Raw genomic sequence first — 13,413 nt, 5'->3', positions numbered from 1 at the left:
TTAGTGTGGCCAGCAGAAATCTGCAGGGAGTTCCTCTTAGTCACCAACCTGGCTATGTGGCAGGGCAAAACACGGCATATTAAGGAGCTCAGATACTAAATGTCCAATGGATGACTACCTGGCTACAAAGAGAGACTATCAGTGCCTGATGCTGGAGCCCTTGGCTGTTTACTTGGGAATTGAGGGCCATGGGCAGTGAGGATGTGCTCCTTGAAGGCTGAGTCTCTAGCCCGAGTAACTACTGCCAAGTCATTGCCTTGTGTGCCCTGAGCCACGAGGTGAGGCGTAACACTCCCTGTGTGCAGCAGCTGTTGAGGATGATTTTTGAACTGCTCAGCATCTGCCTCCTGACGTCCTGGGATGGAGACCTGTGAGGAGCCATAGCAAAACCCATGTTTTCATGTGGAAAATCCCTTAGCTCAGTGACTTGGTCCTCACACTGTCAGTTTTCAGGCTTCAGGAAGGTGCAAGGAGTCTGGGCACTCATGGAGGGCAAGACCTAGTTGGAGAGGATAGTTGGGTCAGCCCCTACTGGCTGCCTCAGCCACTGAGAACTGTCCTTGGGGTGAGGGAAATGTGACTCCTTCTCAGGACTAAAGAAAGCTACCTGGAGAACCATCAGGGCATTTCTTGTTGACTCTGGAGGTGGCTCAGGGCCCTGATCAGGCACAGGAGGTGAACTGCCGTGTTCTGTTTGCATCCTCTGTTCATAGACACACCTGCTGTTTGTCTCCACAGGTGACTCGAGACTCGCGCACATATAGTGTGGGGGTGTGCACAGCAGCCGCTGGCTTAGATGAAGGAGGCTGCAAGGATGGCGGTGTCTGTTTGCTCTCTGAGAGCAAGGGAGCGTCCTTTGGACGGCTAGCATCTATGCAACTAGATTACAGGCACCAGGATGAAGCGGTCATTCTGAGTTATGTGAATGGTGATCCTTGCCCTCCTGGTACGTGTGAGGAATGCAGCTGAAAATCTGTCACCTTCCTTCCTCCCTCTCTCCCTCCCTTCCTCCTGGACCAAGCCTGAAGATACTGCATTCTGTCTGTTGCTTACTGAGTTTTGACAGTTGAATGCTTGCTCTCATGCTTGTGGCTTAGGGTTGGGAGAGGGGGCAGCTTCTTGAGGGTTGGCATTCTTTGGGGTGGGGAGATAGCTTCTTTGGGGTGAGGCCCACTGAAGCATAGCTGATGCAGTACCAAGCTGAGCCTGTATTACCTGCTTTGTCTTTCTCCTTCCAGAAACTGACGATGGTGAGCCCTGTGTCTTCCCCTTCATCTTCAAAGGGAAGAGCTATGACGAGTGTGTTGTGGAGGGTCGAGCCCGGCTATGGTGCAGCAAAACTGCAAACTATGACCGTGACCACGAGTGGGGCTTCTGCAGATCCAGTGAGTGGGCCCTCTGCTGCTGGGTTGTGGGTGCTGGCTCTCTGGGCTGTTTGTCCTAGACTTTTGTGCGTGGCTAAGTTAACTAAGGCATTGTTACACAAGGGTTTTTTTTGTTTGTTTGTTTTTTGTGTTTCTTTTTGCTGGGGGGTGGTGGGGTTATGGAGTTAGGGCCTTGCTGTAGTCCGGGCTGACCTGGAATTCACTCTGCAGTCTCAGGGTGGCCTCGAACTCATGGTAATCATCCTACCTCGGCCTACCAAGTGCTGGTATTATAAAGGTGTGTGCCACCACGCCCAGTCAGGGAAACAGTTTTAATTTCTCTGTGAGACCAGGGCAGCTGTACATGGAAGCCGCAGTGGGGCTATGTTGAGAATGCACAGATTCTGGGTGGATGCTGAGATGTTGAGCGGTCAGCTAGCCCATTCACTAGGTGAAGGAACTTGGGCTCATGTACAGGAACGTACCCTGGTAGTTCAAACTCGTGCCTCAGCTGGATTACTGCCTCTTGTGGGTCTGCTGGGTGACAGTGAGTGTGCAGGGTTATTTTAGCAAGGGGCTTAGTCATCGATGCTCTGCTGTGAAGCTGGGAGCCAGGAGGGGGCTGAGGGGGCTGGGAGAGGCTGGGTTGTTATATGTTGAGCCAGATGTAACAGCCTGGAACTTCTGTATAGAGACTACTGAAGGAGAGTGACATGAAGGCAAAACAAAATCATATAATTCTTATTCATGATCAAGGGCAAAACAAGACATATTAAGGAGCTAAGGTATTAAATATCCAATGGATAACTTTGAGGCTTACTTTGACAGAATATTAAGCCTGGCCCAGTTGGAGGGCATTGAAAGCTTTGGGTAATACTTTGCTGTTGTGATCTTAATTTCTTTTTAAAAAATGTTTTATTTTATTTATTTGAGAGAGAGAGGTCAAGAGAGAGAGAAAATGAGAGAATGGGCATGCCAAGGCCTCTAGCCGCATGCGCCACTTTGTCCATCTGGTTTATGTGGGTCCTGGGGAATTGAGCCTTGTTCCTTTGGCTTTGCAGGCAAGCGCCTTAACTGCTAAGCCATCTATCTCTGCAGCCGATCTTAGTGTCTTGTCATCAGAACATGATCGGTATTTACTTGCCTTCCTAGGAGGAACTGTGCCAGTGCGGAAGGGGTTGAAGGGTGAGGTCTATGTGTGGTTACAGTCTACTTGAGCGAGGAAGCGGGAAGTGATATGGCCAGGGCTGCACCCAGGGGAGACAGGAGGTGCTAAGTGTGACAGAGGAGGGGTCGAGATCTGATGGTCCTATGCTGCCGTCCTGTAGCCAACAGCCACCGGACATCTGCTGTCATATTTAAATGTGACGAAGATGAAGAGATTGGGAGGCCTCAAGTCTTCAGTGAAGACCGTGGGTGTGAGGTGACATTTGAGTGGAAAACAAAAGTTGTCTGTCCTCCAAAGAAGATGGAGTGCAAATTTATTCAGAATCACAAAACCTACGACTTGCGGCTACTCTCCTCCCTTACTGGGTCCTGGTACTTCGTCCATGAAGGAGCCTCGTACGTACACTGCATGCAAGTGGCTCGCCCCAGTATGCAAAGATGTGGACATTACATGCCTATGGTACTTGTGGGGAGGTTCTCATCGAGAGTGTGCTTCTGGGACACACCCCTTAAAGCGTCACTCATGGTCATAGCAAGGAGCTCTGACGTCACAGTGTGGAGGGTGCTCTGGGAATAGAACAGCATGAGCAATTCAAGGCTGAGTCGCTGGGCTTGCTTTGCACCAGGAAGGGCTTCTTGCTCCCCAGTCTTGTAGGCCATATGGAATTTCTTCGATTTTTGACAAAAAATCTTCAGCTCTTTGCCTTTGCTGGATGGGGCTAATTGTCTTGGCTGCTTACACACAGGGAGTCCCACTCTGCCAAGCACCTTAGCTCCACAGTCCCCACTGCAGAGCAGGGCTGGGGATTGGAGAACTTAAGGGGCCTCAAGTATGGTGAGTGACTTGTCAGGATCGCAGCCACGACCTGTCCCAGCACCACAGCCCTTTTTCTGTTTGCACTTTGCGGCAGGGCCACCTCACGTGGGCATGCTCAGTAGCTCTTCCACGGGGCTGACCTACTAGTCATTCCTTCTGCCCTGCAAAGCTGTTCCCAGGCTGCTGTGGAGGCAGAGTGGCGTGCTGTGCTCTCCCAGTGTCTGTGCAGACTCTTAACTTGCCCTCCTCTTCCCGTCTGTGTCGCTGGGCAGGTTCTTCATAAACCTCTGTCAGAGGGTTTACAAAGGGCCTCTGGAGTGCTCCGAGAGAGCCAGCATTTGCAAGAAGACTGCAACCGGTCAAGTGCAGGTCTTGGGGCTCGTGCACACGCAGAAGCTGGACGTCGTAGGTAAGGCCGCAGAGTCCTTGTCCTTGGTTTAGCTGCTGCGTCAGGATGGGGAAGGCGAGGCTGTGCTCAGTGTGATGACACTTTAGTACTGTTCTAGTGACTGTCTCTCATGCGTTTTGGTCACTCCTGGGACATGAAGTAAGTGTCACTTGGTATGACTTGAGGGCTCTGCTGTGCGTGTGCAGAGCTCTGACAGGCAGGGTCAGGCTGTATGTTGAGCTTCTACATACACGCCCATGCACACAGTTGCTAAGAAGGCGCAGTGGCGTGGGACTAGTAGACTGTCAGGGACACCTTTTCCTTAGCCACTCGTAAAGTCACAATGATGCTTTTTAGTAATTTGAGTAGAAAGCTCATTTTGCAATCGGTCATCGAGATGAAGTTGTTCTCTTTAAAAGACAATCACACTTTCTTAGTTAACGACTGGTATGTGTTTGCAGTTAACCTTTTGCCCTACTCACTAGGCTAGAGGAGGATTACCCGAGTTGGGCTCACAAAGCTATAAAACATACATGTTGAAATGGAGAGGGATTTCTGAGGGAACCACCCTGACCTTTGATGATAAGCCCAGATTCTGCAGGTTGGTAGTAGATGGCTCCTGATAGAAAAAAAGTAGAACAGGCCTGTTCCTTGAGTGTCACCTCCCTCTGGGGATTAAGATTCTGGTACATGAACACTGAGGGGCGGGCTTTCATACCACACCACTTCTCAGCTCTGTGGAATGAACCCGGGTCACTGGAGTGCAGCTGAAGTGTGGAGGCAGGTGGTGTTCCTCAGAGAGCATGGGACTCCTGTCTTACTCAAACCTAAGATGGTTAGATCCCATTTTGTGGGAATTTAAAATGTTTTCCTCAAAACAGTTTAAAACTTCCACCAACATTTCATGCAGCAACCCCACACGAAAGTCAGTCTCAGCTGGAGCAGCTTCACTTGGCCAGGAGGGGGGTGCCATGGAAGTCTGCTTCACATTGCTGCCATGAGCATCCAGCCAGGCACGGTTCATGGGAGAGAGGGTTGATTTCAGGCTTACAGATCCAGGGGAGGCTCCGTCAGTGGCGGAAGAAGCTGGCTGCCATTCATACATCCAAGCAGAGAGAAAGAAACCACCAGCAGCCGGCAAACACCAAAGAGCAGCAAGCTCACCCCCTATTCCTGCCCCCCCCCACAACTGGGGTGCAAACCTCTCTGTATACTTTTGGGCTGGAATTCAGATCCACTCCCTGTAACATGAATCTGCCTGCTAAGGGTTGGAGCTGAAAATGCAATTTTATTTTTTATTTTTATTTATTTGAGAGTGACAGAGAAAGAGGCAGAGAGAGAATGGGTGCCCTAGGGCCTCCAGCTACTTCAAACAAACTCCAGATGCGTGCGTCCCCTTGTGCATCTGGCTTATGTGGGTACTGGGGAATCGAGCCTCAAACTGGGTCCTTAGGCTTCACAGGCAAGTGCTTAACCACTAAGCCATCTCTCTAGCCCCTTAACTTTATTTTCAGTATTTATTTATTTGAGAGGGGGAGAGAGAGAATGGGTACGAGGGCCTCTAGCCGCTGTGAATGAATCCCATATGCATGCACCACTTTGTGCATCTGGGTATTGGAGAATCAAACCCCTGTTCTCAGGCTTAGCGGGCAAGCACCTTAACTGCTGAGCCATCTCTCCAGCCCCTGAAAACTCTATTTTAATCAAACACCTAAGTGTCTGGGACCGTACTACCACAGTGAAGCAGGGCTGAGAGCCTGGGGTCAGCTTCTTCCTCTTTTCCAACATTTTAGTCTGTCACTTTCAAAAGCAGAACCAGGTGTGGTCTCTGGCTCTGGCTCCTCACTCTGGACCTGGTAGTAAGAGGCTTTGATGAAGGTTAGAAAAGTACCTGCAGTGATACTGAAGTTGTATGAAACTGGGCAGGAATGGTAGTTGCCTTCAATTGAGGCCCTGCATTGCCCATATATGGTGTAGGCACCTTCCCTACACCCCTGAAACTCTTGAGTAAGGCAGACTCTGGATGCTATTCCTATTCCAAACAGCCCAGCATTCTGCCCTTCAGGCTCATGAGCACATGGGCTCTGGCTAACCCAGGTCTTGCTGTTGCCATGGCAGAGGTTGTGTGGGCCAGTGGCTGCCACTGAACATGGCTGCACCATCAACAGTTCACTGCGCCTTTAGAGACCCAAACACTTGTTTTATATACTGGCCCTTAAAGTAGATTTTGATGACTTCTAACATTAAGGCTCTCATAGTACACTAGAAATAACATCAGTTCATTCATTTTATTTCAGATGACAAAGTTATTGTCACGTACTCAAAAGGCTATCCTTGCAGTGGCAATCAGACTGCATCCTCTGTGATAGAGTTGGCCTGTGCTAAGACCGTGGGCAGACCCTCCTTCAAGAGGTGAGGTCCGGTGGCGTGTTGGGATCTGAGCAGAGTATCGTAGGAGCTGCGTGGGGTGCCAGCAAAGGTTCCCATACGGAGTCTGGGAATGTGCCCCTAGGCGAGAGGGTGTCCCTGGAGGAGGAGCTGAGGGCCTAGGGCCAGTACTGCTGGTGGGCTGGTCCTCCCTGGAGGACTTAGTCCACTGTTACTGGGCTAATACAACTTCTCTGGTCTCATTCGTCTTATGAAACAGTCTGTGTACTGGGCTTGGAGCTCTCTGTGTTGCTGAGTAGCATCTAGCTGGCCTGTCCCTGAATAGTTGTGGTACAACCAGGCAAGGGGTTGTCAGCAGCACCCATCTCTGAAGCTTAAAGGTGGGGCTGTACCTGGGATGTTCCTGAATTAGCCATGGGCATGGTCCAGGCAGCATGAGTGGTGCCAGGGGGAGATTGGCCAACAGAGGGAGCAAGTGAACTGCTGTTTGGGAAAGTGATCCCTGCCAAAGCTGGGCCTGGAAAAGGGAAGGGCCTGAAAGACTATTAATGTTCTTCACATATATCAGATGCTCATGTATCAGAAATTTGAACATGTAGGATCAAAATTTTCCAGCTTATAATGTTAAAATACCTGCATTGAATTTATTTGGAGATTAAATTTACCTCGTACATGAAGCTTACAAGCACTCTTCCCCTGAGCTGTATTTCCTGCCCTCACTTTACTTACTTACAAGGTGTTCCTGAGCTTCTCAGGCTGGCCTTGAACTTATTATCCTCCTTCTTCTGCCTCCTAAGTAGCTGGTACTGATATGCCACAGCCATCATCTTCATGGTGGTGCTTGGACAAGGTGAACTGATAACACTCCTAAGCCAGAGATGGACTGCCTGGTGTTCCTTGGAGCCCATGGGCGTGCTCTCAGGGACAGCCCAGAACCCAGCTGATGGCCTTTGTGAGGGTCAGTGAGCACCTCACAGATCTCTGCATCTGTGTCGTGAAGTCTCTTCCTGTGTGGCCCGGTGGTGACCCCCTCTGCTCCCCTCCAGGTTTGACATAGACAGCTGTACCTACTACTTCCGCTGGGACTCGCGGGCTGCCTGTGCCGTGAGGCCACAGGAGGTGAACATGGTGAATGGAACCCTTACCAATCCGGTGAATGGCAAGAGCTTCAGCCTTGGAGACATTTATTTTAAGTACGTGGAAGGTTTTCTTGTTAAGTACTGAGAGCTAATCAAGGTAAATAAATAATTTGAGTCTTTCCATAGCGGAGTTCTTGTGAGGTAAATAGGTCTGTGTGTTTTAGCTACAGTTGTTAGAGTGATTATATTTTGCTTAAACCAAACAAATACTATTCAACTATTATGGTTTAATACCAAAGGTGGTGAATTCTCTGCATACACAGACCAGTCCTCTTCCCTTCCTTACTTCATGAACAGCCCAGGGGAAGTGTGGCTAATCAGGGATCTCTTGGGCTGACCAGCATATGGGGGTTGTAAAAGTCCATTTCTCAACAGTGTCTTTGGGCTGCCTTATGATCCATTCATCATGCCAGGGCAAGGTATGTTGTGGGGCACTGGATGCAGTGCCCACAGTGTGTGAGAAAGGTCGAGTGGGTAGGGCAGGAGGATGACTGAGATGAAGCTCGTGCCCTCAGGGTTCAGGATCACTGAAGTGCTGCCCAGAGTGGAGGTAAATAGAAAAGAAGTGTTAAGTGACCTGTTATCTCTCCTTCCTAGGCTGTTCAGTGCCTCTGGGGACACGAGAACCAATGGGGACAACTACCTGTACGAGATCCAGCTCTCCTCCATCACTAGCTCCACAAACCCTGCGTGCTCTGGGGCCAACATCTGCCAGGTGAAGCCCAACGATCAGCACTTTAGCAGGAAGGTGGGCACCTCTGACAGGACCAAGTACTACGTTCAAGGTAACTCCTTGCTTCCCACCAGTGGTCCATGAGAAAGCTTTTAAGGAGAGCTTCCTTATTGGGAAACTCCAGGTAGTGCTAGAGAAGGGTAAGGAGTTTCTCACTTGTTAAAAGATTAAAGAGCTGGGCCTGGTGGAGCACGCCTTTAATCCCAGCATTTAAGAGCTGAGGATCACTTGAGTTCTAGGCCAGCCTGAGTCTGTATAGTGAATTCCAGATCAACTTGGGCTAGAACGAAACCCCACCTCAAAGATTAGCAAAAGGTGGAGGGATGCCAGCCTGGGTAAGAAATGGGTGTGCCGAAGGTATTTGATTGGCACTGAGAAAAGTCTTCCTTGCCTGCTGTGGACGTTTACCTGGAGGGAAGCTCATGTGTCTGTCTTAACCAGCTGATCTCTCACCACACACCTTTTGTACTTAGTGTTTTGAACCATGTGACTACGTCAGCTTGAAATAGTGTGTTGAACAGCCAGCAGCTGTGATAGGAAAGGTTCCCCCAAAGAGGGAAGAGGGCCCACCTCCAGGAAGAAGTGTATGTTCCCAAGCTCTGGAACTGAGTGGGTCACCCCCATAGCAGGTTTATGGGGAGTTGGGCACATCTCAAGCCTCTGTATCTGCTCACAGCGCTTGTGGCCTGGGGAAGAATTAGGGAAGTGCATGTTTGGCTGGGTGGGTAGTAGAAAAACTGATTAGCTTCACTCACTAAGTCATAGGATGTCATGCAGTCAATGCCTTCATTTCTGTCTTCATTTGCCTTCCTTACACGCCAGCAAATCCTCCAATAACTCAGGATCAGATATACGCACCACTTTCTGCTCAGGCCGTGCTTCTCCACTGTCTAGAGTCCTTAGTGCTGCAGGGAGTACTCAGTAATGCTGATTGATCACCTCAGGGGTGCTTGGGAACCTTCAAGGTGTCCTGCTTTTCAGAAAAGGAAAGGCTAAGCTCTTTCTCACACTGGCTGGAAGGTTTTTGGTAGAGTCCATCTGACTGCCCAGCCTCAAGTCACTGGCCCTCAGTACCCTGGACCTACGTGACACATTACCCAGAGCTCCAGGTCATCTGGTACTGGTGGTTTGATGTGGCTCACCCCACCTGCATCCTTTCCAAACGGCTTTCTGTGTCTCCTCTTCCGAAAGCCCCCGTCACAAACCCAGGGTTGTCTCCTCCTTGGGTGCCTGTAGGAATGTTCAAGCTCTGTAACACTGCTGATTACAGGTGGCCTCCAACTTTATCTTTAAAAGTGTATCCGTGGAGCTGGAGAGATGGCTTAGCAATTAAGGCACTTACTTGCATGTGAAGCCTGAGGACCCATGTTTGACTCTTCAGGGCCCATGTAAGCCAGATGTACAAAATGACAAAAGTGTGCAAGGTCACACATGCACACAAGGTGGCACATGTATTTGGGATTCAGTTGCACTGGCTAGAGGCCCTGGCATACCAGTTTTCTGTCTCTCTGCCTGCCTCCCCCAACACCTCTCCCTCCCCCAACACCTCTCCCTCCCCCTCCCCCTTCTCTCTCTCTCTCTCTCTCTCTATGCGCGCGCGCATTAAAAAAATAAAGGCCCGTCTGTTGGGATTCCCTTAAAAAAAAAATGCCTGAACTGACTGAGAATTTAATTAATGACTGGCATAGCTTGTGCTACCTTACTTGATAAGCCTTAAAACAAAAACACAAGTAAACAGATGTACTTTCTCTCTCCATTGACATTCCCTGCTTTAAAAGCTGAACTGTAGAATTAAAAAAAAAAAATGTATCAATGTTTGAAACTTTGAGAATCTAGCGTCCAGGATGCCTGGGCACCTGAAGCCTACATAAGCATGTGTATATGCATGCACCTCTGTTGGTGCCCAAGGAAATCCCACCAGACCTTTTTCCTGTATCCCTTCACTAGCATCAGCAAGCTGTGCTGGCTTCTTATTTTATAAAGAAGTGCCATCTCCTCATGAGCCTGTCTGTCTGAGACAGTCAGAACCCAAGGCAAAGTCCTAGCCCTGGTTGAGGCCTGGAGCTGCCATGATGTCCTCACTAGGTTGGTGACTTGCTCCCACACAGGCCCACAGAACTCTGTGCAGTTCCTGCCTTGGGTGAACCGAAGTGCCATGTCCTCCACCGCCTCCGCCCTGGAGCACCCCTCTTCAAGGTGGACATGTCCATTGCATACCTAAACCTAGTCTGAGTGCTCCTGCTTCATGACAGGAATGCCCGAGGATGGAGCAGTTCACCCAGGCTCCCCTTGCTGCTGATGCCAGAGGCACTTTCAGGAAGTCTCATGACTCCCTTCTCATTTGGGAATGGGACTTGCTGGATGCTGTTGTGCTAAGGTTTGCAGTTGATTGCAGCAGAAGGGTGTAGACTGCAGTCAGCCACGAGAGGATGCTTAAAGGCAGGTCTAGGAGGGAGTCAGGAGCAGAGTTCCCTTTGTCCTCTCCCATGAAACCAGGATGTGCTGCCATCCCCGGCCCAGTGTGTGACACTGCACATGGAGCCTTGCCGACTGGGGGCTCCCTGGACCTCATGGAGCCCAGGGCCAGGGCTTTTGTGGCCTCCATTGTGTAGACTGATTGCTTAGTGTCCATGTGGTTGATCTCAGTCCCCAGAGGAATGAGATGGCCCAGCCAGCTCCACCTGTAATGGTTCCTCTTAATTGTCAACTAGATTGGCTCTGTAGTCCCTTAGGAAACAAGTCTGTGGACATGTCTGTGAGGGGTGTCTAGGTTAGCTTAATTGAGGTGGGAAGACCCGTTCTAGCTGTTGGCAGCACCACTCCATGGGCAGTGGGCCCCAGAATGAAAAGGAGAGAGCAAGCTTAGCATGAGGTTTCGCCATTGTCTGCTTCCTGATCGTGAGCACAGTGTGAACAGCTCTGCCTCGAGCTCCTGTCTCTCCTGCCATGATGGACTGACGTGGAAGCGTGAGCTGAAGTAAGCCCTTCCTTAGGTTGTTTCTTGTTGGGAATTTTACCACAGCAATGAGGAAAGTAACTCACCACCCCGTATCATATCACTAGCCATGGGTAGAGGCCAGACCTCATTTTGGGTGAGGCTAATTCTTCATTGAGACTGTGCAGTCGCTAAGGTTGCTTAGTGACCTGCGTGTATGTGTGCGGGCGCACACATGTGGGAGCCGATGGACAGCTTTAATATTCTTCCTCAGGTGCCTCGACCGTTTTTTGAGCTGGGGCTTCTCATTGGCCCGGGGCTCTCTAAGTAGGCCGGGTTGTTTATGTATCAAGCTCCAGAGATCCTCCGGTCTCCCTAGTGCTGGGATGACAAGCACATGCTATCCTGTGTGGCTTTGCTTTTTTTTTTTTTTTTTTTTCCTTTAAACAACCTGTCCTCTGAAGAGTCAAATTCAGACCCTCATGCTTTCCAGACAAGCACTTCCCTGACTGAGCAATCTCCCCAGAACCACCTCCCCTCCCCCCAACATTTTTCTTTCACGCTATGAAAGCAGAGTGCATGGAGGACATGGGGGCACCCTGTGCGTCTCCCCTCGGCTGCTTATTGCTGGGCTGGTGGTCATGGTGCTGTGTCTTCCGTGTTTCACAGACGGCGATCTGGATATCGTGTTTGCCTCTTCCTCCAAGTGTGGGAAAGATAAGACCAAGTCCGTGTCTTCCACCATCTTCTTCCACTGCGACCCCATGGTCAAGGACGGGATCCCCGAGTTCAGCCACGAGACCGCCGACTGCCAGTACCTCTTCTCCTGGTACACAGCGGCTGTGTGCCCCCTGGGGTGAGTAGGGTCCTAGCGCGCACACCCTGCCCACACCCCTCTCACAGCAGGGTGGCGCTCTGTGCCTACTTATTGGAGTGTTCAAACACGCACCGAAAACAGAAAAGGGTCCTGACCCACATAGGCAGCAACCTGCTCTGGTGATCGTCCTCTTGTCGCAGCCACTCGCTACCCCAGGAGCATTGGCCACACTTCCACCCTGCACACGGGGTCCTGCACTGGGGCCCGGCCAGAGCTTCCCACTGCTGCCTTTGCCCCACCCCCGCGCCCGCCCACCGTCTCTCTCATTCTCACCACTCCGTGGGTCCTGTATAAATTTTATGTGGCAAAACGTCAGTCATAGTAAAGCATTTTCTGCATTTGAATGAATAAAAAACCTACTCTGCGGGTGTCTGGAACGAGCTATGGCCTGGGTCTTTATGGGCAGTAAGAGGAACTCTGTTCTGCCGTGAGTACCTTCTGCCAGGGAGGGAAGACTCGTGTGGCGCTCTCATGGGCCAGAGCGGTTTAGTCCTTGCTCAGAGCCACACTCAGCTTGCTTTCTCCTTGGGCTCACGGTCTTCGCAGCTCATCCACGCAGACCACTGCTTTACCCGTGCTCTGGGTTCCCTGTCCTGCAGCTTTGTGACTGCGAGAGAAATGAATTCTTCCCATGTCACTGAGGGGGATTCTCCTGGTCAGCAGGCGGTGGGCAGCAGGGACAGTGAGAGAGTCTGATCCAGCCTTCAGATCTTATGTCCACTTACCTATGCATTGCTGGCTCGGTGGGATGTGGGTATAAGGACTCAAGAGGCTTTTGTTAACTTGACTATTTTCAGTTAATGTGCACAGTAATGGTCTTCATTGTGATATTCCCCCTCCATCCCTATCCCCCTTCATTTATTTTCTTCCATTCTTTTCACTGTGTGTCCAGGCGCTTGCACCCAGAGCCTAGGATCTTGCACATGATAGGCAAGGCCTGTCTTTCTCTGGAAGCTACGTCCTCAAGCCTGTCGTGTGCGTGCGTCTTTGTGCCCGCCCTGCCTGCCCTGCCGCGAGCCTCCCGCCCTCCTCTAGTCCCCCCCTTTGTAGACCTCGCCTTCGTGGCGCTTCCAGCTTTGAATATGAAGGTGTTCCTGAAAGGTCATGGCAAACAATAGGATTAAAGCTAGCAATTCTCAATGAAAAAAGCAAAGTGTAAAGTTTTTAAAAATATTTTATTATTGTTTGTTTATTTGAGAGAGAGAGCATGAGGGAAAGAATGGGTGCACCAGGGCCTCGAGTCACTGCAAACAAACTCCAGATGCATGCTCCACCTTGTACATCTTGCTTACGTGGGTCCTGGGGAATCTAACGGAAGTCCTTTGGCTTTACAGGCAAACGTCTTAACCGCAAAGCCATCTCTCCAGCCTTTTAAGTTTGTTTTTTGTTTGGTTTTTCAAGGTAGGGTCTCATTCTAGTCCAGGCTGATCTAGAATTCACTATGTAATCTCAGGGTGGCCTTACTCACAGCGATCCTCCTACCTCTGCCTCCCGAGTGCTGGGGATAAAGGTGTGCGCCACCATGCCCGGCTCCTTTTTTGTTTTTTTGAGTTAGGGTCTCGCTGTAGCACAGGCTGACCTGGAACTCAGAGGTCTTCCTACCTC

The 13,413-nt window shown here is 50.4% G+C and overlaps 1 protein-coding gene across 1 annotated transcript in view; it reads left to right on the top strand.

The window, feature by feature from the left end:
• Nucleotides 1-13,413, top strand: part of Igf2r (insulin like growth factor 2 receptor) — a 114,845-nt gene that overhangs the window by 96,953 nt on the left and 4,479 nt on the right. The window contains exons 38-45 of the mRNA XM_045158581.1: nucleotides 739-946; nucleotides 1,239-1,385; nucleotides 2,693-2,927; nucleotides 3,621-3,757; nucleotides 6,034-6,148; nucleotides 7,171-7,317; nucleotides 7,861-8,048; nucleotides 11,601-11,787. Of these exons, the coding sequence (XP_045014516.1) occupies nucleotides 739-946; nucleotides 1,239-1,385; nucleotides 2,693-2,927; nucleotides 3,621-3,757; nucleotides 6,034-6,148; nucleotides 7,171-7,317; nucleotides 7,861-8,048; nucleotides 11,601-11,787 (1,364 nt within the window). The remainder of the gene's footprint in view (nucleotides 1-738; nucleotides 947-1,238; nucleotides 1,386-2,692; nucleotides 2,928-3,620; nucleotides 3,758-6,033; nucleotides 6,149-7,170; nucleotides 7,318-7,860; nucleotides 8,049-11,600; nucleotides 11,788-13,413) is intronic.

This window comes from Jaculus jaculus, chromosome 9 (assembly GCF_020740685.1).
Source record: "Jaculus jaculus isolate mJacJac1 chromosome 9, mJacJac1.mat.Y.cur, whole genome shotgun sequence".
Classification (NCBI taxonomy): Eukaryota; Metazoa; Chordata; class Mammalia; order Rodentia; family Dipodidae; genus Jaculus; species Jaculus jaculus.
The sequence above is the reverse complement of the archived record's forward strand: the minus strand, read 5'-3'. Positions and strand labels throughout refer to the sequence as shown.